This window comes from Coenobita brevimanus, chromosome 110 (assembly GCF_032717465.1).
Source record: "Coenobita brevimanus isolate Jiangsu-jjx chromosome 110, ASM3271746v2, whole genome shotgun sequence".
In the NCBI taxonomy this organism is placed as follows: Eukaryota; Metazoa; Arthropoda; class Malacostraca; order Decapoda; family Coenobitidae; genus Coenobita; species Coenobita brevimanus.
The window spans coordinates 3,401,048-3,426,669 of record NC_137063.1 but is presented as its reverse complement, the minus strand read 5'-3'; the positions used below and the strand labels follow the sequence as shown (position 1 = coordinate 3,426,669).

The following is a 25,622-nucleotide window of genomic DNA, read 5'->3' as shown; positions in this document are numbered from 1 at the left end:
TTTATTTACATTATTTACATTTCCATTTTAATTACACTGTGTTATGCACTGTCATTTGCAGTAACTTATAAAACTATTTTCCACTGTTCAGTTATATTTACATTCATTGCTTTCACATGCTGTTTACACATTATTTACATTTCCACTTGCACTGTTTTACTCACCAAAAAGATCGTAATCACTGTCTATCATTTTCATTGACAAAGTAGCCAGTTGACGTTCCACAGCAGTCACTTAGCCCTTTACCCCTTTCCACATGAGGTTTAGTAGGGGGTAGAGGTCACAGGGCCCTTTGCATGGGGCTAAAAAGGGACGGAATTGGACAGGCACGAATCCGACGTGGTTTCACCTTGAAAGACGACAGTAAACTGAATACTGTGTGGTGGCCTAGGGGGAGTGCAATGCTGCCAATGTCAGCGTGGTGACAGCTGCTAATATATACGCTATGAAATGATTGGCAGGAAATCTAGACAATACATAATAAATTAGGTAGTTCCAGGTGAATGTAAATATCACTTAGGCTTCTCCCTTCCTTTCTTATACATATTTTTATTACGAGAATAGATTATACAGCATATTTCAAGGGGAAATAAACAACGAAAATTAGCGAACGAGTGCACGTGGTGTTGTCAGGTGATAATTAGCCAATTCCAGGTGTATGGCACTATCACTTACCTTATTTCTTTTTTGTATCTATTATTTGGTATACGAATAGGACATAGGGCTTAATTCAATGGATGAAATGAGTGGAAAATTCCAGGGAAGATTTACTTAGCGTAGCACGCCCAGGCAGGCGAGAGGAGAGGGTAATGGAGGGGAGGTAGGGAGGGGAGTCAAGAACAGGGAGAAATGGCTAAATTGTCAACAATGGATGGGAGTACAGATGAAATTAGGAGTGCTGACTAGTGTTGGACATTGGAAGTACTGATAGATGATACAAGCCACCACTTGAAAGCCCGGGCGAATTCAAAATAACACAGAATCACAAAAGTGACGCCCCCCGGTATGATCCCTTGCTCCCAAGCGTCACGAAAGTGACGCCCCGCAGTTAAGGGGTTAAGGATGCGTACCGTACTGCAACTTTTGCCTTCAGTAATTGCAATACGGTACCGGGTACTGCAGTAGTTGGAGTCGCTGAGCCAGTTTGGTAAAGAATTAACCTTTAAACTAACCTAACTGGTCCAATTTGGGGACGAATGTGTGTCAGAATTGACCCATTGCCCTCTGTAGGATGCCAATGCCAATGTCAACAATCCTAACTTGGTGTTCTTAGTGTAACACATTATTTCTGCAGACTCTGGATTGTCACAGATTACTTATACAATGTGGTAATTGTGAAAGGCTCCAACACGATAGAGGGCATTGCAGACTATGGTTTTACACACTCCCTTGCTGTTTATATAAATAATACAATTAGATAACATACTGGTAATTATAATGCAGTGTGAAATGTTTTGTTTATCATATGCAGAAATGTAATGTTCATTGAGGGCAACCACACCATTTCACTGGTCCTGTAATATTACATTTCTACTACATGTAGTACAAGGGTCGGCAACCTCTGGCCCGCAGGCCAGATCCGGCCCGCAGAGTCCGAACTCATGGCCCGTCACCCTGCTTAATATTTATATAACAATCCAGCCCGCAACAGCCTAGCCAACTAAATGAGTAAGTCGGCGCCTTGCGACGTGATCGGGGCAGGTAGCGGGGGACAAATTTGCATGACTGAGATCTTTACCACAGAAGCACCACGGAAAATCGCCCTGCAGATGGAGTTGGTGGAGCTTCAGTGTAATGACGAACTGAAGGCAAAGTACCGTACCATTTCTCCACTGTCCTTCCGTGACCTCGTCCTCCCATCTGACAAATTTCCAAATTACATTGAGCATGTTAAACGCATCGTTGCTATGTTTGGCAGCACTTACTGTTGTGAGCAACTCTTTTCAAAAATGAAATATACAAAGTCTCGCATTCGCTCCCAGCTACGTGACCGCCACCTCAATGACATTCTGCTCTTGTCTACCTCATCAATCGATCCAGACACTGAATCACTTCTCCATGGCAAACAGCACCAACCATCCCACTAATTTGCATGTCTCTTGATAAAACTGTTTTCTGCAGTCACTGATTTGCATGTTTTTCAATAAATTTCTAGTAATCTAGTCACTGGTTTGCTTGCTTTTCTACAAAATTTTTGTATACTGTCACAAACTGTTTTCTGCGGTCACTGATTTGCATGTATTTCAATAAATTTCTTGTAATCTAGTCACTGGTTTGCCTGCTTTTCTATAAAATTTTTGTACACTGTCACTTTTGGGTTCTCTTTGGCACTCTGGACCGCAGGCTACTCCTAGAAGCTTTCTCTGGCCCTCGCACTGAAAAGGTTGCCGACCCCTGATGTAGCGGAAGTGAGATTCTTAGTATATAGTTGGCTCAAACTGTAAATTATGCCTAGTGGCTATCTTGACTCATTCAGTTTGTATGTTGGCTTAAATTTAATGGGTTCTATTATCGTTTCAACCCCTAAATGAATTCATTATTTTTCTGTTCGCCAATTGATAGTTCTCTCAATGACAAGAACTCTGAGTACCAACAATTACCACCGCAACTCAGTAACAATGGCAATACAGAAAGGAAAAGGGGAGAGAGAAGTATATGGTAAACACAGGGGTATTTGCCTTCTTAGTGTGACTGGAAAAATATATGGCTGAATACTCATTGATAGGGTTAGGCATATAACAGAGGAGCTAGTTGGAGAAGAACAAGGGGGATTTAGGAATGGAAAAGGGTGTGTAGATCAGATATTTGTTCTAAGGTGTTTAGTGGAGAAGTATCTAGAGACGGGAAAGAAAGTGTATGCTGCCTTCATGGACTTGGAGAAAGCATATGACAGAACAGATAGGCAAGGTATGTGGAAGGTACTAAGAATATATGGAGTGAACGGGAAATTGTTGAGTGTTCCTTATGTAAGAAGAAGCTAGGGCTACGGTGCAAGTGGATGGTGAGCTGAGTGAGTTCTTTGATCTCAATGTGGGACTGATACAGGGATGTGTAATGTTTCCATGGCTGTTTAATATATACATGGATGGGGTTGTAAAGGAGGTGCAAGGTAGGGCAGTGGATGTGGGGGTGGCTCTAATGAATGAGGGTGAGATGTGGAAGATTCTGGTGTTGTTGTTTGCTGATGATATAGTACAGTTGAGTGAAGATGAATAGGAGTTGCAAGGTATGGTAAATGAATTTGGGCCAGTGTGTAGGAAGAGGAATCTGAGAGCTAATGTAAACAAGAGTAAAGTTATGGTGTTTGAGAGGAATGCAGTCACAGAATGCACAGTGAGGTTGGATGGTGAGGATATGGAGAATGTGAGTGCATTCAAGTACATGGGTAATGTGATGAGTAAGGATGGAACTTTGGGGGATGAAGTGGTTGAGAGGATACAGCAGGGAAGAAAGGTTGTTGGTTCACTGAAAGCAGTGATGAGAAATTGGGAAGTGAGTATGGAAGTTAAGAAATCACTGCATGATAGTATTGTGATCCCTACCCTGACATATGGAAGCAAGGCATGGACCTTGCTAGAGGGGAACAAGTCAAGAGTGAGAGCAGTGGAAATGAGTTACTTGAGAGGAGCATGTAGAGTGACATGGAGGGACAGGTTGACGAATGAAGAAGTGAAGGAATGTTGTGGGGTGGATGTGGATGTCGTTGAGAAAATTAGGAGAAATACACTGAGGTGGTTTGGACATGTGGAGAGAATGGAGAATGAAAGACTGACTAAAAAGGTGTATGTAGGTGAAGTGAAGGGAGGGAGAGGGAGGGGAAGACCGAGGATGAGGCGGAGGAATGGAGTTGAGAGGTATAATAAGGAGGAGGGAGTGAGCTGGGGGGAGGGCTGTCAAATGGTAGGTGACAGATCGACTTGGAGGCGTTTTGTCTGCGGCCACCCTTTGCGGGATTAGGGCGATGGGCTATAGAATGATAGATGGATTTTTTGAAATTTTGGTCGGAAGCTGGTCTTGTCGCAGCCAGATCTGATGAGTTATGAATGCATGCGTATGTTACTTTCCAATGCAGTTTACCGGCCTTGAGTGGCGGACAATAAGCAACCTGATGTCAAGGATGGTCATTTTGAATGAATCATGGACTATAGCCAATGAGCAACCTCCTTACTATTTCCTTTGTTTTAGGCCGAACATTTCAAACCTATTTTCCCTAAACAGGAAAGGGAGGCCCTTCAAATGAATTTGAATTTAGTCAAGCTATGGTGACCGTCCAGTGCAGCTGTCCGAGTTATGCATGAGTTTTACGAAATCATTGTAAATTCTTTCGAAAACAACCATGCTTCTAGTAAATTCCTGGACGAAACATCCAGGAATGAAGACAGAATACTTCCGTCAGTGTTTCTCAAGATATTTATTCCTAAAGGAACATAGACTGCTACACTCCTCCACTTCGTCACTGCAGTCTCTCTACAAGCTACACAGGCAAGTCAAAAGCCAGTGACTTAAGGTTAGTTCAGTTAATACGGCACGGCCTTATACAAGGTTAGGTTTCATTGGTTAGGTTAGGTTAGCTTAATGAACAAAAAATAAATTAAAGTTACTTTAGTTAATACAGAACAGCCTTATATAAGGTTAGATTAATGAAAAAATAAAAGTTAAACAAATATATAATTCCCTTTTTAACCTATTTTTGTGATTTATGTACAATTTTTATTGCCAATTATATTGCAAAATGCCCGTTTCGGGGGGCTGAAGTGGGAAAGGAGGGGCAAAACTCAAAAATGGATAATTTGCAATAAAATCGACACTCAAAATCCTACAGAAAACACCAAAGTCAGTAGGTTTCTGAAAAATAAAATTAAAGGGGGATCGGGGTCTTAAATGATAATTTTACCATTTAATGTTGATTAAATACTGATATTTATCATCACATTTCATCCAGTCTAGGAGACTTTTCCAAAACTATGACCATTCATGCGTCACTGTTTGGTGAATCTCGCTAAGGACGGACACTGAAGGTAAAGCAAGCCTTGGCATCCGCCTTCGCTACACATACAAGGAGTCAAGTTCTATATCACAATCGGCATAGCCGGTAGTAGAGGGATAGGTAAAGTGATTGTAGAATGAGGGAGAAGTTTGGAACAAATCTCTAGTGAAAGACTTAGATAGGGTACTGTCCTGTGCTATGCATGCGTGACTTGGGTGGGCAAAACGTTGAATAAAAGTACAGTATTCACTCAACATTAAATTTAAGGCACAACAGGGGCTGAATGAGTCAAGATACCCACTAGGTTTAACATACAGTTTAAGCCAACTATATATAAAGAACCTCACTTCCACTACATGTAGTAATGTAATATTACAGGAACAATGAAATGGTGGGGTTGCCCTCAATGAACATTTCATATCCCTATGATAAATAAAACAATTCACAGTACATTATAAGCATGTTTTCTAACCGCATTAATTGTATGACATCACTGTGATTTACAACACAACAGTATAGGTATATGACAAAGAGAAATAGGCTTTTTAACAGCGTGAGAATGTGTTTGGAGTTCACAGTGCCCTATATCGGATATTACTGTAACTTTGAAAAAATCCCATTGTAAAACAATCATAAAATTTTCTTTTGTTATGGGGAGCTCTCTTGCAGTTTGTCCAGCATCCATAAATGGAAGCTCTCCTACATTCTGTCCATAAAACCCACTGGACAAACCTACGGTGGGTTTCATGTTCAAAATGAGTTAACGTTAGGTGTGAAACAGTAAACTTGTTTGTATCCAAGGCAAAAATTGAAAACAAGGAAATTACTTGAATATATACCGAACTATTATCAGGCATCCCTTATAAGCTGCATAACTGGATAAACATCAAATGTAACAGGCTCAATTTAAACAATCAATAAATGTGCAAATGTCATGAGAAAGGTTGGTAAAGCCTCCTCCTCCAGACCGGAGTTCTCAACATCTTCTTATAGCTAGACTCTTCTCTAACTACTAACATACACTCTATCTCTGAAAGCATCTGTATACACACATCGACTCTGTATTGCATTCTAGGCAGTAGAATACGCATGCAAGTGTCAAGAGAACAATGAAATGGGCACTTTGCGATCCTTACCGAGTCAGCCATTTTCACAATATTAAATGGCCAAAAAAGTGAGAATCTAATTAATACCAAAAGAATATCTAATAAGTAAGTTATATATAATTTTTCAATCAGCAGATTATAAAATATGTACTGCACAGTCTCATCTTAAGCATTGTATAGAAAATATTATCAAACATGAACGCTTGGGTAGCGTTCCGTTGGAGACAGAACGTAAGCCCAATACTTTCTCTATAGCATTGTTTATACAAAATGATAATGTTTTCATGCAAGGGTGTCGGAAAATTTCCTTAATACAACTCTGTTGTAGAGAAACTTATATACTGTCAAAACCTGAGTAAAGTCATACTGGTTAATCGGCTGACGTACTGTAGCTTGGCACATTAGCAATTTTAAATTAGTACAGTGTTTATTGTTTATGTTGTTTAATTAAAGACTCTTCGAAAAATAAAAAATAGGTCACAAGACATTAAGAACATTAAATTATAAAAATCATAATAAAAAAAAGGTAATTTCACCGTGTTTTCGGTGTTTCTGAAGTTTGCGGGGCTTCGGCTTCCCATTGTTTAGTGATTACCGTGTTTGGTAATTAACAGGCCAACTGGGGTCCATCATGGCTCATCCGAAACGTTATTTTGTAAATAACTTGGCAGACTATCCGGGTGGAAATGTCAGCCCGAATAAAGGTGAATTAAAGGCCAAAGTACTGGAGGTAGCCCAGACCATCTGCCATAAATGGCAGAAGAATCATCACGTAAGCCATTATTATATCATTATATGTGTATCCAAGTGTCTCTCGCTATTTATTCACCCAGTATTTGGGTTTAATACCTCACCAGAACCATCTTAGTCAAATCATGTATGCCTTCAGTGTAGGGTAAATTTTTCACCATACATATCATCCAACTTCTTTCACAAGCCATTTAATATGCATGTAACCTTGTGTTGGATTGGTAATAAATTGTGGAAAGACTGAAATTATTAATATGAACGTGGAGAACCAAATCGATTGTGTAATTGGGAATAATGTGGTGAAGAGTGTAGAAAACTTTAAATATCTGGGAACGATTGTATCATCTAATGGATCATTAAACAATGAAATTGAGGAGAGGATTAGACAGGCTTAGCGAGCTGTTGGAATGTTGAAATCTGTTTGGAATAATCATATGCATTCGGTACATACTAAAGTGAAAATTTACAAGTCCGTGGTTAGACCAATTTTAATTTACGGGCATGAGTCATGGTACAGTACAATTGCAACAGATCAGAAAGTATTAGGATTTGAGAATAAAATACTGAGAAGGATTCTTGGGGTAAAGTGGCAAGACAGAGTTACAAATGCAAGAGTAAGGGATATTACGAGAGTGGAACCAGTTAATGAATATGTGAGACTGTCTCGCTGGAAGTGGCTGGGGCATATATACAGAAAAGAAGGTAGTTTAATACAGGATGTGCCAGAGTGGACTGCTAGAGGAAGAAGAGGTAGAGGTAGGCCGAGGGAAACATGGTTGAGGACAATGAAAAAAGAAGCAGGAGAGGAGTGTTGGTGGGACCTGAAGGAGATGGCAAGAGACAAATATTGGTGGAGAGAGTTCATCAAGGCCCTATGCATCCTGTGGGGTGCCACAGGAAATGATTGATTGATTGATTGAACCTTGTGTATATACAGCAGAGTTTGGGAAGTGCTTTGCGTAATATTTTCACATTTTCTTTACAACCATTCAAGCCCTGATTCAGGTTTTGGTTGTGAGCCTTCAAGCTGATCTTTAGCCAGGATTTTGAAGAGGAATATCGAAGTTGTCATTAAAATTGGCTTGGCTTCAAATTAAGAGGACGGATGGGACTGGAGTGTATTGGTGTTGTGATGAGGGGAGGCAGATTGGGATGGTTTGGATGTGTGGAGAGGATGAGGAATGATAGTTGGGTGCAGAAAGTGAGAAGTATGAACGCTGGGGATAGGGTTGTGAGCGGCAGACCAAAAAAGACCTGGGATGAGATGATAGAATGTGACCTCAGGGATTAGTTACAGAATAGGGAGGCTGCCAGAGATCGAGCAGCATGAAGAGCTGCCATTATTTGACCAAGGCCGACGCATGTAAGCATGTTAGAGCTTCTGTAAACGAAACAAATACGGTATTGAAAGTTAGGCTTACCGTTGTGGGGAATTTGGTAAATTTTTACAAGTTGACCATAATAAGTTTGGCCATGATGTTTTTTTTTTTTCTCCCCAGCAGGATTTTAGGGTGATTTAAGTCAATTCTGATATTTGTGTTTGCTGGAAGTTTGTGATTAAGTCAAATCTGATGTTGGTGTTTGTTGGAAGTCTGTTATTTTTAGGATAAGGGACTATCTTCCCTGACAGTCTTTACAGGCCAAATCAGGGAAATGATAATTGGTAAGACCTGCTGGAAAATATAGCAATACTGGCAATACTGTATGGAAGCAGTATAATAAATATGACAGAGGCAGAGGTACAAACATTTCAAAGAATAGAAAATGGAGTATATAGACAGATATTGGGAGCAACAAAAGGAGCTCCAGTGTGTACATTGAGAGGAGAAATAGCTTAATAAATGAAGACTAGAATAATAAATGGGAGGTTACAGTATATGAAAAATTTAAATGGTGAAAATGAATTACTAAAAGAGATTTTAAGAGAAATAAATGAGGATGTTAGTAATAAGAGAGAGTTATATGTAGAAAGAGAGAGGTAAAACGATTAGTAAGAGAGAGTAAGAAGAGAGTGGATGAGGAATTTAGAAGGAATTTGAGTGTAAAGTGGAGGGACTGTCAGAAAATGTTCTGGAAAGAGGTGAAGAGAGCAAGACAGGGGTGGAAGTGAGGCTAGTAGTGGAGTGAAAGATAAAAATGGTTGATTACTAGTGGAGAAGGGAGAAAAAGTGAGCAAATGGAGAGAACACTTTAAGGAATTGTTGAACATAGAGGATGGAAGTGATGCGAGTATAAGTGGCTGGGGAATGGCTGGGAGAAGGAGGGAGGTGAGAAGACAGGAAGAAATCAGTAGGACAGAAGTTGTGGAAGCAATGAAGAAAGTTAAATTGGGGAAAGCCTCAGGAATTGATGGAATGTGTGGTGAAATGTTGAAGCATGGGGGAGAGATAGTAGTACGTAGAATGGATGTGGAAGATGTGCAGATTGGCCTGGGAGGAAGGTAGAGTTCTGGAGGATTGGAAGTCAGGTATAATTATTCCCTTGTACAAAGGAAAAAGGGAAAAAGAAGTATGTGGTAGTCATAGGGGCATTTGTCTTCTTAGTCTATCGATCTATCTATCTATTGCCAGACGCCTCAATCCCATTTGGGGTGGCCACAAACAAATCGCCTCCAAGTCGCCCTGTCCCCCGCCATTTCACTCCCCTGCTCCCAACTCACATCCCCCTCTCTCATATACCTCTCCACCCCATCCCTCCATCTCATCCTCGGCCTCCCCCTCCCTCTTTCCCCCTCCGCCTCACTCACATACACTCTCTTCGTCAGTCTTTCACCCTCTATCCTCTCCACATGGCCAAACCACCTCAGTGTGTTCCTCATAACGCTTCCTATCACATCCACATCAACACCACAACGCTCCTTTATATCCTTATTCGTCAGCCTGTCTCTCCATGTGACTCCACAGGCTCCTCTTAAATAACTCATTTCCACTGCTCTCACTCTTGACTTGTGTCCTTCCAACAACGTCCAAGCTTCACTTCCATACGTTAGAGTTGGTATCACAATACTGTCATGTAGTAACTTTTTCACTTCCATGCTCACTTCCCTGTTTCTTATCACTGCTTTCAAAGAACCAGCAACCTTTCTTCCCTGCTGTACCCTTTCAAACACTTCACCCTCCAAACCTCCATCCTTACTCATCACACTACCCAAGTACTTAAACGTACTCACATTTTCCAATTCCTCACCATCCAACCTCGCTGTACATTCACTGACTTCACCTCTCTCAAAGACCATCACTTTACTCTTCCCTACATTCACCTTTAGATTCCGTTTCTTACACACTCTCTCAAACTCATCCAGCAAGCCTTGCAGCTCCCCTTCGTCTTCACTCAACAACACAGTATCATCTGCAAACAACAGTACAGGGAGTTTCCAAACACTATCCTCTCTCACCAGGGCCACTCCAACATCCACTACCCTACCTTGTACCTCTTTTATTACCCCATCCATGTACAGATTGAACAACCATGGAGACATGACACATCCCTGTTTCAACCCAACTTTCAAAGAGAAAAATTCACTTAGTTCACCATCCACACACACTGCAGCCTTCGCACCAACGTACATACTCTTCAGAGCATTCAACAACTTCCCATCTGCTCCATATATTCTTAACCATCCATCCATCCATCCATTGCCAGACGCCATGTATCCCAAACGGGGTGGTCAAGGGCTTAGAGTTAATTGTTTTACAGGGAGGGGCACTAATCCTCCACCAACCCCACTTGACACGTAGGGATGCCAACAGCATCTGGTGTTCCCAGGCGGTCACCCATCCAAGTACTAACCAGACCCAACGTTGCTTAACTTAGCTGATCGGAAGGGAAGGGGTGTACTCAACGTGGTATTCTTAACACTTTCCACAATCCTAGTCTATCCACCCTGTCATATGCTTTCTCCAAATCCATGAGAGCCGCATACAACTTCTTTCCCTTCTCTAGAAACTTTTCCACTAAAGATCTGAGAATGAATATCTGATCTACACAACCTCATCCCTTCCTAAAGCCTCCCTGTTCTTCTCCAACTAATTCCTCTGTTCTTTCTCTAACTCTGTCAGTAAGTATCCTACCATACACTTTTCCTATTATACTAAGAAGACAAATGCCTCTATGATTACCACACACTTTTTTTCCCCTTTTCCTTTGTACAAGGGAAAAATTATACCTGACTTCCAATCCTCAGGGACTCTACCTTCCTCCCAGGCCAATCTGCACATCTTCCACATCCATTCTACTACTATCTCTCCCCCATGCTTCAGCATTTCACCACACACTCCATCAATTCCTGGGGCTTTCCCTGATTTAACTTTCTTCATTGCTTCCACAACTTCTATCCTACTGATTTCTTCCTGTCTTCTCACCTCCCTCCTTCTCCCAGCCATTCCCCAGCCACTTATACTCGCATTACTTCCATCCTCCACGTTCAACAATTCCTTAAAGTGTTCTCTCCATCTGCTCACTTTTTCTCCCTTCTCCACTAGTAATCTACCATTTTTATCTTTCACTCCCCTGCTAACTTCACTTCCACCCTGTCTTACTCTTTTCACCTCCTTCCAGAACATTTTCTTACAGTCCCTCCACTTTACACTCAAATTCCTTACAAATTCTTAGTATAATAGAAAAAGTGTATGGTAGGATACTTATTGACAGAGTTAGGGAAATAACAGAGGAATTAGTTGGAGAAGAACAGGGAGGCTTTAGGAAGGGAAGAGGTTGTGTAGATTAGGTATTCATTCTTAGATCTTTAGTCGAAAAGTTTCTAGAGAAGGGAAAGAAGTTATATGCGGCTTTCATGGATTTGAAGGAAGCACATGACAGGGTGGATAGACAAGGATTGTGGAAAGTACTAAGAATATATGGAGTAGATGGGAAGTTGTTGAATGCTGTGAAGAGTATGTATGATGGTGCTAAGGCTGCAGTGCGTGTGGATGGTGAACTGAGTGAATTTTTCTCTTTGAAGGTTGGGTTGAAACAGGGATGTGTCATGTCTCCATGGTTGTTCAATCTGTACATGGATGGGGTAATAAAGGAGGTACAAGGTAGGGTAGTGGATGTTGGAGTGGCCCTGATGAGAGAGGGTAGTGTTTGGAAACTCCCTGTACTGTTGTTTGCACATGATATTGTATTGTTGAGTGAAAACGAAAGGGAGCTGCAAGGCTTGGTGGATGAGTTTGGGAGAGTGTGTAAGAAATGGAATCTAAAGGTGAATGTAGGGAAGAGTAAAGTGACGGTCTTTGAGAGGGGTGAAGTCAGTGAATGTACAGCGAGGTTGGATGGTGAGGAATTGGAAAATGTGAGTACATTTAAGTACTGTACTTGGGTAGTGTGATGAGTAAGGATGGAGGTTTGGAGGGTGAAGTGCTTGAAAGGGTACTGCAGGGAAGAAAGGTTGCTGGTTCCTTGAAAGAAGTGATAAGAAACAGGGAAGTGAGCATGGAAGTGAAAAAGTTACTACTTGACAGTATTGTGATACCAACTCTAACGTATGGAAGTGAAGCTTGGACGTTGTTGGAAGGACACAAGTCAGGAGTGAGAGCAGTGGAAATGAGTTATTTAAGAGGAGCCTGTGGAGTCACATGGAGAGACAGGCTGACAAATGAGGATATAAAGGAGCGTTGTGGTGTTGATGTGGATGTGATAGGAAGCGTTAGGAGGAATACACTGAGGTGGTTTGGCCATGTGGAGAGGATGGAGGGTGAAAGACTGACGAAGAGAGTGTATGTGAGTGAGGTGGAGGGGGGGAGAGGGAGGGGGAGGCCAAGGATGAGATGGAGGGATTGGGTGGTGAGGTATATGAGAGAGGGGGGTGTGAGTTGGAAGCAGGGCAGTGAAATGGTGGGGGACAGGGCGACGTGGAGGCGATTTGTTTGTGGCCACCTCGAATGGGATTGAGGCATCTGGCAATAGATAGAGATAAATAGTAATGAGTGGATGAGGGTTACAAAAGCATATGTGAACGATTTAAAAAATAAAACAGGTGGAGTCGCGTAGAATGGAGTAAAAAGAAATTAAAGAGAAAATGAGGAATTGGGATGAAGAAAAATGGAGAGAAGTTAATAGTAAGTCGAGTTTAGAAATATATGAGAGATGGAAAAAGAAAATAGAAGAACAGATATACGATTGTAGACCATCAGCGTGCATTTGGTATAAGGCTAGAAGTGGGACCTTACCATTAAATGACATGGAAAGACATACTGATGAAGTAACCTGCAAGTTATGTGGACATGAATATGAAGACTTAAAACATTTTATGTTAAGATGTCCAAAAATTATTAATGAACAGATGAAAGCAGCAGAACTATGACAACTGTATCATGAAGGGGAGATAGAAGTAAATGGCCCATATTTATTTCAGAAAGAAAATCTGGAAGAGAAGAAGAAAGTCCTATATAATAGGTGGAAAAAAGAGAAAAAATTATTAAAGAAACAAATTAGAAAACAAAAAAGGAATATGGTTAAAAAGAAAGCAGTAAAGACAATAGCAACAATAAGAAAAAAATAGAAGATAGAAAAAAGAATCGCTGTCAAAATGGCATATAGCTACTTCAATGAACTGGTCAGGAAAGAATAAGAACAACACATCAGGGGGTGCTGTTGCAAAAGCAATACTCTCGCATACCAACTGAACTGAACTGAAGTGCAATATGCCCTGTCCATTTGGATAATGTTTACAAAATCAGACACCAAAATAATAATGTGAAATAAATTTGCACAGTTAGAAGGCAAGTTTCTTCCATGACATTTCCTCCACAAATAAAATATAAGCAAGATACTGTGGGGTCTGTAATGTGTGCCTGTGCTGGTGGTTTGCATACGTTTCGTCCGTTAACAGCGATATGTTTTTGTTTCTGTTTCATTATGGTCATAGTTGGTACAGTATGCTTTTGTTTTTGCGGGTGCATTGTGGTTCTGATTCAGCCAGTCAGAGGGCTGGAAGTGAGTCTTTCATGAGTTTTCAGATCAAAAATTAATCGTGATGGACAATGCCATTGACATAGGTAAGATTGGAAACTGGTCTCAGTTAAACTCGAATGACATGGATCTACTGTAGGTTAGGTTAAGTGGTGTTTGGGTTGGTTAATGCCTAAAGTGGCTTGAAATTCATTTGTTTCTGTCTATTTTCACTGAAAAACCAAGGTTGTGGGTAGCGTTTACAGAGCCTTAACACCACATTAAAGACCCTCATTATCTTGCTTATTCTTGATTTGCAGAAGAAACTTGATGTTGAACTGTGCAATGAATTCTGTCTGTCTGTCTATTGCCAGATGCATTAATCCTGTAAGGGGTGGCCATGAACATATCACCTCCATGTCGCCCTGTCCCCCGCCATTTCACTGCCCTGCCTACGTGTCAAGTGGGGTTGGTGGAGGATTAGTGCCCCTCCCTGTAAAACAGTTAACTCTAAGCCCTTGACCACCCCGTTTGGGATACATGGCGTCTGGCAATGGAATGGCTTCCAGCGTACATCACCCTCTGTCATATACAGTACCGGTACTTCTCCACTCCATCCCGCCATCTCATCCTTGGCCTCCCTCTCCCTCCCCCCCTTCCACCTCACTCACATACGGTACACTCTCCTCATCAGTCTCTCGCTCTTCATCCTCTCAACATGGCCAAACCACTTCAATGTGTTTCTCCTAACATCCTATCACATCCACATGACAACACTCCTTCCTTATTTGTCAGTCTGTCTCTCCATGTGACTCCACATGCTCCTCTTAAATAACTCATTTCCAGTTACAGTAATTAATTCACATTATTATTCCATAGGAAACCAGTTTTATGGTTTTTTAAACATCAACGCCATTTATGGTATTAGCCTACCAATTCAACCCAACCCGAACCATGACTAAATCTCAGGAATACTGTTTAGGGGAAGCACCTTGGGATGATGAGTAAGGATGGAAGTTTAGAGGGTGAAGTGCATGAAAGGGAACAAGAAGGAAGAAAGGTTGCTGTTTCCTTGAAAGCAGTGATAAGAAACAGGGAAGTGAGCATGGAAGTGAAAAAGTTACTACATGACACTATTGTGATACCATCTCTAATGTATGGAAGTGAAACTTGGACCTTCTTGGAGGGACAGGAGTGTGAGCAGTGGAAATGAGTTATTTGAGAAGAGCATGTGGAGTCATATGGAGAGATAGACTGACAAATGAGGATGTGAAGGAGCATTGTGGTGTGGATGTGGATGTGGTAGGAAGTGTTAGAAGAAACACACTGAGGTGGTTTGGCCATGTGGAGAGGATGGAAAGTGAGAGACTGACGAAGAGAGTGTAGCTATGTGAGTGAGGTGGAGAGGGGGGAGAGGGAGGGGGAGGCCAAGGATGAGATGGAGGGATGGAGTGGAGAGGTGTATGAGAGAGGAGGTGTGTGAGCTGGGAGCAAGGTAGTGAAATGGCGGGGGACAGGGCGACATGGAGGTGATTTGTTTGTGGGCACCCCTTATGGGATTACAGCATCTGGCAATAGATAAATTGTGAATTAAATAGGCATGCCAGCATTACTGACTGAACCAGAGATGAAGCATTTCATATCTTATCCTACCTCAGGATCCCAATACTTTTTCTATTTAAGGTGTAGTCCTATTTAAAAGTTCAATTCCTCCTCCTGGCCTTCAGTAGCTAACCCATACTGTAACCTCCCAATTGTCTGGGTAAAGTTACATATAATCCATTTGGTTAGTTAAGTATGGTATGGTAGCTAATTACTTTTAACTTGTAAAACTAATATAATGTTCTGAGCTGTGCAGGGGAAGGAAGAAGAATGGAACTTTTGCAGGCAGCTGTCTTGATTTCTCAGATATGGTGGATATTCAGTGTTCATTTGTTGTATGGTGCACCATTGACTTAGAGTAGATTATAGTATAATTAACTTGAGTATAGTATTTATAATTGCTTTGGCTCATGGATGGCAAACCCTTTTCTGTAGGAATTTATTATATAGTAGACACTTGTATTATCCTGTTGATTGTTAACCCTTGCCAATCTTCAGACCTCATGAAAGGCCCAGTGAAGGTCTGCATGGGTCAAGCTTCAAGCTTCATATATAGCCTATGTGGTATACACAGTTTACAGTGGTTATAAAACAGTGACTCAGGGGAGGTAAACCGGCTTACAAAGAATTATCCTGGCAGGGGTTGAGCCCTTCTCTACGAAAAATCTCTTGTAAGCAGAGTAGTCATGCAGTGGTACTGGTAGTCATAACGTACAGTATGTTACTGTAATGAAGGGGTTACTGGAGAAATTACTTACCTTATCAGTACTGTATGAGAGTTCTCTCCTAAGCTCGCCATACCCAGAATATTTTAATCAAAGACTTCATCATTCTGAAGGGGTTATATACTTGTTAATGGTACTGTACACTACACCCCCAGAATTGTGATGGGGGACTGTATGTGGGTCTACCTGGGGCTGTCTACATGTTTGTATACTTGGCCAAGAGACCTGAATTTGGAAGTGAGCGATCCTGGCTACTGCAGCAAGCCACTGATTACCTCAAGCCAGCACTGGAGTTTGCTGAACAGACCAGGCAAGGTGGCAGGAAAGTGGACGTGGCAGCATTTATTTTGGGCAACGGGGGAGTGTATGCTGTGGCAGCTGTGCTTAGCAAAGAACTGGGTGAGTTCAAACCTCTCCAGCTCTAAAAGTCATCTTAAACTGTATCAGTTCATCTGGAGTCATTCTCCAGAAATCATTCCTCCTTCATGGACACTAAGCCCATCTACCATGTAGAGTTCTATCTATTTATTGCCAGACACCTCAACCCTGTGGGTGAGTTCAAAATGTGGGCGATTGTGTGTGTGTATGCGCCAACACAAGATCGTGCCAGAAGAGTGAGAGAAGAGTTCTGGACAAATGTAGAAGTGTGCATGGAAAAGTTTGGAAGGAATGAGAGCGTGTTTTTGATCGGTGATATGAATGGTAAAGTTGGGAATGTGAAGGTGGATGGAATAGTTGGTGAGTGGGGTGTGCCTGCTGAGATAGATGAGAATGGGAGTGCATTAGTGGACGTTTGTGCTGGGAGGGGGTTGGTGATAGCCAATACCCTCTTCAGGCATAAAATTATCCACAGGTATACATGGCGAGTGATGAGAAGGGTGGGTGGTGAACTGAATGAAAGGAAAGCAATGATTGATTATGTGTGTGTGGATGAAAGGATGCGAAGATGTGTAATGGATGCAAGAGCTTATAGAAGTTGGGGGAGTGGACTTTCTGACCACTACTTGGTGGTGGCCAGAATTAGGATTCAAGTAAGATGCAGGAATAGAAGAAGGGAAAGACGAGAGGAAGGAGTAGTTGCAAGGAGAGTGAAATGGTTACAAGAGGATGAGAAAAAGGCAGAGTATAAGAGAGAAGTGGAGGAACGATTGGGCAAATATGAATTGGAGCAGATGGGAGATGTGGAAGGTGTGTGTAGGATATTTACAGAAGAAATATGTGCAGCATGTGATGTGTTGTGTGGAAGGAAGAGAAGATGGAGGGGGGTGCAAGGAACAGCATGGTGAACTGAAGAGGTGAGACAGGCTGTGGCACAAAAGAAGACAGCATACAATGAATGGATGAGAAATAGGGGCGTGGAAGAAGTTGAGAGGCGGAAGAGAGAGTTATATGTAAAAAGAAAGAGAGAGGTGAAAAGATTAGTAAGAGAGAGTAAGAAGAGAGTGGATGAGGAATTTGGAAGGAATTTGAGTGTAAAGTGGAGGGACTGTAAGAAAATGTTCTGGAAGGAGGTGAAAAGAGTAAGACAGGGTGGAAGTGAAGTTAGCCAGGGAGTAAAAGATAAAAATGGTAGATTACTAGTGGAGAAGGGAGAAAAAGTGAGCAGATGGAGAGAACACTTTAAGGAATTGTTGAACATAGAGGATGGAAGTAATGCGAGTATAAGTGGCTGGGGAATGGCTGGGAGAAGGAGGGAGGTGAGAAGACAGGAAGAAATCAGTAGGATAGACGTTGTGGAAGCAATGAAGAAAGTTAAATTGGGGAAAGCCCCAGGAATTGATGGAGTGTGTGGTGAAATGCTGAAGCATGGGGGAGAGATAGTAGTAGAATGGATGTGGAAGATGTGCAGATTGGCCTGGGAGGAAGGTAGAGTCCTGGAGGATTGGAACTCAGGTATAATTATTCCCTTGTACAAAGGAAAAGGGGAAAAAGAAGTATGTGGTAATCATAGGGGCATTTGTCTTCTTAGTATATTAGGAAAAGTGTATGGTAGGATACTTATTGACAGAGTTAGAGAAAGAACAGAGAAATTAGTTGGAGAAGAACAGGGAGGCTTTAGGAAGGGAAGAGGTTGTGTAGATCAGATATTCATTCTTAGATCTTTAGTCGAAAAGTTTCTAGAGAAGGGAAAGAAGTTGTATGCGGCTTTCATGGATTTGGAGAAAGCATATGACAGGGTGGATAGACAAGGATTGTGGAAAGTGTTAAGAATATATGGAGTAGATGGGAAGTTGATGAATACTGTGAAGAGTATGTATGATGGTGCGAAGGCTGCAGTGCGTGTGGATGGTGAACTAAGTGAATTTTTCTCTTTGAAAGTTGGGTTGAAACAGGGATGTGTCATGTCTCCATGGTTGTTCAGTCTGTACATGGATGGGGTAATAAAAGAGGTACAAGGTAGGGTAGTGGATGTTGGAGTGGCCCTGGTGAGAGAGGATAGTGTTTGGAAACTCCCTGTACTGTTGTTTGCAGATGATACAGTGTTGTTGAGTGAAGACAAAAGGGAGCTGCAAGGCTTGGTGGATGAGTTTGGGAGAGTGTGTAAGAAACTGAATCTAAAGGTGAATGTAGGGAAGAGTAAAGTGATGGTCTTTGAGAGAGGTGAAGTCAGTGAATGTGCAGCGAGGTTGGATGGTGAGGAATTGGAAAATGTGAGTACGTTTAAGTACTTGGGTAGTGTGATGAGTAAGGATGGAGGTTTGGAGGGTGAAGTGCTTGAAAGGGTACAACAGGGAAGAAAGATTGCTGGTTCTTTGAAAGCAGTGATAAGAAACAGGGAAGTGAGCATGGAAGTGAAAAAGTTACTACATGACAGTATTGTGATACCAACTCTGTATGGAAGTGAAGCTTGGACGTTGTTGGAAGGACACAAGTCAAGAGTGAGAGCAGTGGAAATGAGTTATTTAACCCTTACACTGCGGGGTTGTTTTGCTTTGACTTGCGGCTCCCGCGTGCATATTCGCGCTCCGACAGACTCTCTAAAAATATTTGCCAAAAATCAGTTATTAGTCCTAGAATATTAAATTCACATATACTTATGGCACATACCTTCAGCTTTCTCGTTGGGTGTTTGTTAAGCCTTCGTCGAGTACCGTAGGACTTTTGGAGACCTCTGAAGTTGGGTAACGAAGTCTTCACTTTACACTTCCCGACATCTCGTAATATGATTACCACAGCCTGATATTATCACTAGAAACACTAATCTATGATTCTCAAATAGTTTGGAATCCATACTCCCCAAAAAAAACACTGTGAAAGCAATGAAAATTACGAGGGCGTATGACCATCCCACTTCCGATCGTTCGCCACTAGTGTTGTCTGTTATTCACAAAATCACTCACAGTTTATATTTCTGTTACTATATAACACTTATATATATCTACAGTCTTTATCCATAAGTTTCCTTCAGTAATAGTAGTTTATTGTCACTGTAGGGATTCAGTTTCTTTCAGTAAAATATGTAGCATTCACTTTCTCGTCCTGTATACTAGCATTGAGAGTGAATGTCACTTTCACCTTCACTCTCATAACTTATAGTATTCATACATGCTAGAGTGAAACTTTCACTTTCATTACTCCTAGGGTATATACTCGTATTCTTATAATACTACTCATTTACATTTCTGTTTACGTTCTCTATTTTATTTATGTTATTTACATTTCTATTGTATTTACACTGTGTTATGCACTGTCACATGAAGTAACTTATAAAACTATTTTCCAGTGTTTACGTATATTTACATTCATTACTTTCACTTGCTGTTTACACATTATTTACACATTATTTACATTTCCACTTGCACTGTTTTACTCAACAGAAAGATCGTAGTCATTCTTTTATCAATTGTCAGCCCTTTACCTCTTTCCACACGAGGTTTAGTAGGGGGTAAAGGTCACAGGGCCCTTTGCATGGAGGTGAAAAGTGGCTGAAGTTAGCAGGAGCAAACAGACGTACCTTCACATTGGAAGATGACAGTGAACTGATAAGGGTGGGCTGGGGTGGCCTACCTAGGGAAATGCATTACTGCCAACGTCAGCCTCTTGACAGCAGCTAATATATAGCAGTGAAGTGATTGGCGGGAAATCTAGACAATACATTATAAATTAGGTAGTTCCAGGTGAATGTAAATATCACTTTGGCTTCTCCCTTCCCTCTTTATATGTATATTTATTACGAAAATAGATCATACGGCATATTTCAAGGGAAAAAAAACAGCGAAAATTAGCGAACGAGTGCACGTGAGGTGTTGTCAGGTGATAATTAGCCAGTTCCAGGTGTATGGCACTATCACTTACCTTATTTCTTTTTTGTATATATTATTTGGTATAAGAATAGGGCATAGGGCTTATTTCAATGGATGAAATCAGTGGAAAATCCAGGGAAGATTTACTTAGCGTAGAATACAGTGTGGTGGCCTGCAATAATTAGGTAGTTCCAGGTGAATGTAATTATCACTTAGGCTTCTCCCTTCCTTTCTTATATATATTTTTATTACGAAAATAGATTATACAGCATATTTCAAGGGGAAATAAACAGCGAAAATTAGCGAACGAGTGCACGTGAGGTGTTGTCAGGTGATAATTAGCCAATTCTAGGTGTATAGCACTCTCACCTACCTTATTTCTTTCTTGTATATATTATTTGGTATAAGAATAGGGCATAGGGGTTATTTCAATGGATGAATTCAGTGAAAAATTCCAGGGAAGATTTACTTAGCGTAGCACGGCCGGGCAGGCGAGAGGTTAGGGTAATGGAGGGTGGGTAGGGAGGGGAGTCAAGAACGGGGAGAAATGGCTAAATTGTCAACAATGGATGGGAGTACAGATGAGATTAGGAGTGCTGACTAGTGTTGGACATTGGCAGTACTGATAGATGATACAAGCCACCACTTGATAGCCCGGGTGAATTCAAAATAACACAGAATCACAAAAGTGACACCCCGCGGTATGATCCCTGGCTCCCAAGCGTCATGAAAGTGACGCCCCGCGGTTAAAGGGTTAAGAGGAGCCCTTGGAGTCACATAGAGAGACAGGCTGACGAATGAGGATATAAAGGAGCGTTGTGGTGTGGATGTGGATGTGATAGGAAGCGTTATGAGGAACACACTGAAGTGGTTTGGTCATGTGGAGAGGATGGAGGGTGAAAGACTGACGAGGAGAGTGTATGTGAGTGAGGTGGAGGGGGGAAGAGGGAGGGGGAGGCCGAGGATGAGATGGAGGGATGGGGTGGAGAGGTATATGAGAGAGGGGGGTGTGAGTTGGGAGCAGGGCAGTGAAATGGCGGGGGACAGGGCGACTTGGAGGCGATTTGTTTGTGGCCACCCCAAACGGGATTGAGGCGTCTGGCAATAGATAGATAGATAGACCTCAACCCTGTAAGAGGTGGCCACAAACAAGTAGCCTCCATGTCGCCCTGTCCAATGCCATTTCACTGCCTTGCTCCCAGCTCACACTTTCCTCTCTCATACCTCTCCACTCCATCCCTCCATCTCACTCTCAGCCTCCCCCTCCCTCTTCCCCCCTCCACCTCACTCGCATACACTCTCCTCTTTAGTCTCTCACTCTCCTCTTTAGTCTCTCACTCTCCACCCTCTCCACATGGCCAAACCACCTCAATGTATTTCTCCTAACATTTTGTATCACATCCATATCCACACCACAATGCTCCTTCACTTCATCATGTGTCATTCTGTCTCTCCGCGTAACTCCACATGCTCCTCTCAAATAACTCATTTCTGCTGCTCTCATTCTTAACTTGTGTCCTTCTACAAGGTCCAAGCTTCACTTCCATACCAGTACAAGAGAGGTGGTATCACAGTACTGTCATGTAGCAATGTTATTTTTACTTTCATGATCACTTCCCTTTTCTGTATCACTGTTTTCAAAGAACCAGCAACCTTTCCTCCCTGTTGTACCCTTTCAAGCACTTCACCCTCTAAGCTTCCATCCTTTCTCATCACACTACCCAAGTACTTAATGATCTCACATTTTCTATTTCCTCCTCATCCAGCCTCACTGTCCATTCAGTGGTTTCATTTCTCTAGAAGACCATAACATCAGAATTTAGTTCATTTAAGTGTAGCTGAAGTGTGATACGATGGATGTGTTTAGAGATGTCATTATCAGTGTGTTATTAGACTTCCATATGACTATTTGGTAATTTTAAAGACCAGTTTGGGGAGGTTAGGACAGCCTTGGGAGTTATAAGGGGTTACAGAGGAGCTGGGACCAAATTCCTTTTTTTCCATAGGCTTTGGTTCTGTATTGTTATGCCTAGTGGGGATCAACATGTGATGTTATAGGCAAGTGCTTTGTATTGTACTTAATAGTATGGTTATGGAGTGAGTGGATATGAATAGAGTGGTGAAAATGGTATTTGTGAGTAAGTTTGAAGGTGAGAGGAGGTGTGGTGGAACAAATGGATCGATGGATATGGTAAATGAGTGTTTCCCCTTTAGCATGGCACCCCTTGTTTTGCCTTGGTAGTCAACAGAAGAGCTTGATTCTAGAAGTGTATGAGAATGGCATTTTAAAGGGAAAGAAGTATTTATCTGTCTATCTGTAACCATATGCCTAAGTCATAGAAGAAGTGTCCACAAACAAAAGGCCTCTGTGTCATTGTGTCCTATGCCATCAGGCTGCCCTCTCTCCAGCCTAACATACTCCCCTCTCATATACTGTACCTCTCCACCCCATCCCTCATCATCAGTCTCCCCATCCCTCTCTCCTCCTCCAATGCACTCACATACACTCTCCCAGTCAATTTCACATTTTCCATTTTCTCCCCATGGTCCAAACCATCTCAGGGAGCCGTACTTATGCTGTGCAGCACATCCACTTCAACACCACAATACTCCTTCATTCACAATTTGTTTTCTTCATCTCCACAGAACTTCACATGCTGTCAAATACTGCATCTTATTTCCATTCACCTTGCTATTGACTTCTGTTTTTCCAAGAGAGTTCAGGCTTCACTTCTATATGTTAGGGAGGGGATCACTATGTTGTTGTATGCTCACTTCTTATTCCGTATCACAGCTTTCAGTGAACCTGCTGCCCACTATACCCTTTATGTGCTTCATCCTCTAAACTTTAGTTCAGCTTACAACTCTGCCTAAGAGAACTTAGGTTCTCGTCTGACAATGCCTGCCCCTGCTGGCAGCCACGATCCTTGATTAGGTCCATCCATAAGACCTAGCCTAACTTGGAAGAAAAAGTAGTGAAACCATTCCTAAAACTAAAACAAAATATATGCCCCAGGCTTAAGGAGATGGGGAGACTAAGGTGAAGAGAATAGACAAGGAAATGACCAAAAGGAGCAGATGTGGTTAGTAAACTGTTGAATGCCATCAAGAGTTTTTGAAACTTGCATAAGGGCAGATGGGCATAGAAGTGTGTGGTTTAAGTTTGGTGCTGGAGTGAGATGAGGTTGTTTAATGTCCCCAGTCAAGTCTTGGAGAGAGAGAGCATTGTTAATGAATGGTGAGGGGTCTATGCAGATGATACAGTGTTGTCGGCAAATAGCGAAAATGAGTTTGGTAAATTGGTGAATAGCTTTGTGGATGTTTATGATCATTGTGCCTTGAAAGTAAATGTAGATAAAAATAAAACAATGGTTGTTGAGAGAGATGGTGACTCCCGATGTTATTTAACAGTGAATAGAGAAACTTGAATTGGTGAAAGAGTTTAAGTACTCAGGTGCAGTGATAGACAAGAGAGGTAAATATGCAGAGGAAGTAGAATCTAGAGTGGCACAGGGAAGGAAATTGTCTGGTGCTATGAAGGCGTTAGTAAGAAACAGAGGTCAAAATGTGGTGGTTGAAAGAGGCTTGCATGGAGTTTTAATGCCTACATTAACATATGGGTGTGAGACTGGTGTGGCATGAAAATGAAAATTCGTGAGTAAGAGCAGCGAAATTCAGTTGATGAGAGGTGTTTGTGGGGTGGAGAAAAGTCACGAGTAAGAGCAGTGGAAATTGGATTGATGAGAAAGATTCGTGGAATGCAGAAGGTGGCTAGGATAAGGAATAAGGTGAAGGATGTGGAGTAAGGAGTAAGGAAGTCTGTGGAAACCAGAGTCGAAGAGAGTGTGCTTAGATGGTTGGAACATATAGATAGAATAGATGTGAATTCATTGCTTAATAGCATATATCAGTTTGAAGGCAGGAGGAGGTGTGGCAGTCCAGGAAAAAAGTGGATAGATATGGTAAACAAATGTATGAGAAAGCAGGGTATGGAGAGAGATGAGGATAGGAAACTAATGGTGGACCAAGCTCGTTGGAAGAATTTCGTACAGAAGATTATTTGACATGGGTTTGGCACCTCACTTCGTTCTTGATGAAGTGGTAGATGTTGGGTTGACCTACTGATAGGTGTTATCAAACATGTAAGTGTGGATGTGTATGCCTGTGAGGTGAAGTCAGGATTTCAGGGGCTTGAATGGTAAGTGAATAAGAGTTTCAGATTGTTATATATTATTTTGGGCACACTTTTAGTTAGTTTCTCCTTGTATCAAGCATTTTCTTGCCCTCTGGACCCTACCACACCCTCTCCTTAGGTGGGAAAAGTGGTTTGGATTATTATTATTATTATTATTTTATTTTGTTTTATTTTTTTTAAGTGTCTAGTGGACCTTTCCACTGTACAAGCTATAGACCTTGTGCAAAGCCATATTTTATCCACACCAAATTCCTGTTGGTGTGGACTGGTTTGGATGGGAGTTTTGCATCATTGTAACCCATACAAGTTTCCTCACTGGATGTGGGTGGGTTTGGGCAAGAAATTATATGAGTTACAGTGACCCTCCTGCAGCTTCCCATGCCAGCAAGAATTTAATGTGAATGCAGCCCAAGAAGTGTGGTGTACAATTGAGAAACACAGATACTAAAAAGGGAGAATGGATAGAGGTATGAATGCAGAGAAATGGAAATACAGCAGGTGTGAATGTAATGTGCCATTTAAGAATATGTTGCCAAATGCAGAGTTGATAGATACTGTAAGCTAGTTCTAGAAAGACTCGGTAAGGTCTGGCTTAGGGATAGGCTGAAGTGGTTCAGGTGTGAAGAGATTAGGGGAAGGGTATCTCTTAAAGAGGGGTACAGAATGTATGAATGCTGAATGTTAGTGAAACAAGAATGTAAGTCAGTACTGTGAATGTACAGGATGATGTGTCAAAGGAGACACTGTATGGCGAAGGATTTTGTTAGGGAGTTCTTGAAATTATGCTGCATGGAACTGTCATAAGGTAGATCTTGTCATTTATGTAAAAATATGGAAAAGGTCATGGAACTATGATGATAATATAGTTGGCAATAATTTTGTTTCTCATTGAAGGAAAAATGGACGAATGCAAGAGTTACCTGAAACAGTATGGTCAGCTGGCAGCCACTGTAACTCCATTGAACTGGCTCTCATGTGGGGGAGATGAGTTTCTGGTAGGGAGAGCTGGGTACCTTGCTGGTCTCTTGTGGCTGCGAGCAGAGACTGGATGCGAAGTAAGTAACTCTCTACCATTACATGTTTGCATCTACTGTAAATTGTATACATACAGTTATCTGTCAT

General features: G+C 41.7%; 1 protein-coding gene and 1 pseudogene across 1 annotated transcript in view; one reads left to right on the top strand and one right to left on the bottom strand.

The window, feature by feature from the left end:
* The first annotated feature begins 6,689 nt into the window (after positions 1–6,689).
* The window catches only part of LOC145417473 (lanC-like protein 3), a 51,602-nt gene continuing 32,669 nt past the window's right edge, over positions 6,690–25,622 (top strand). The window contains exons 1-3 of the mRNA XM_080286180.1: positions 6,690–6,865; positions 16,217–16,460; positions 25,395–25,555. Coding sequence (XP_080142306.1) covers positions 6,725–6,865; positions 16,217–16,460; positions 25,395–25,555 — 546 coding nt within the window. The 5' untranslated portion in view covers positions 6,690–6,724. The remainder of the gene's footprint in view (positions 6,866–16,216; positions 16,461–25,394; positions 25,556–25,622) is intronic.
* LOC145417653 (5S ribosomal RNA) lies at positions 10,584–10,699 on the bottom strand (annotated as a pseudogene).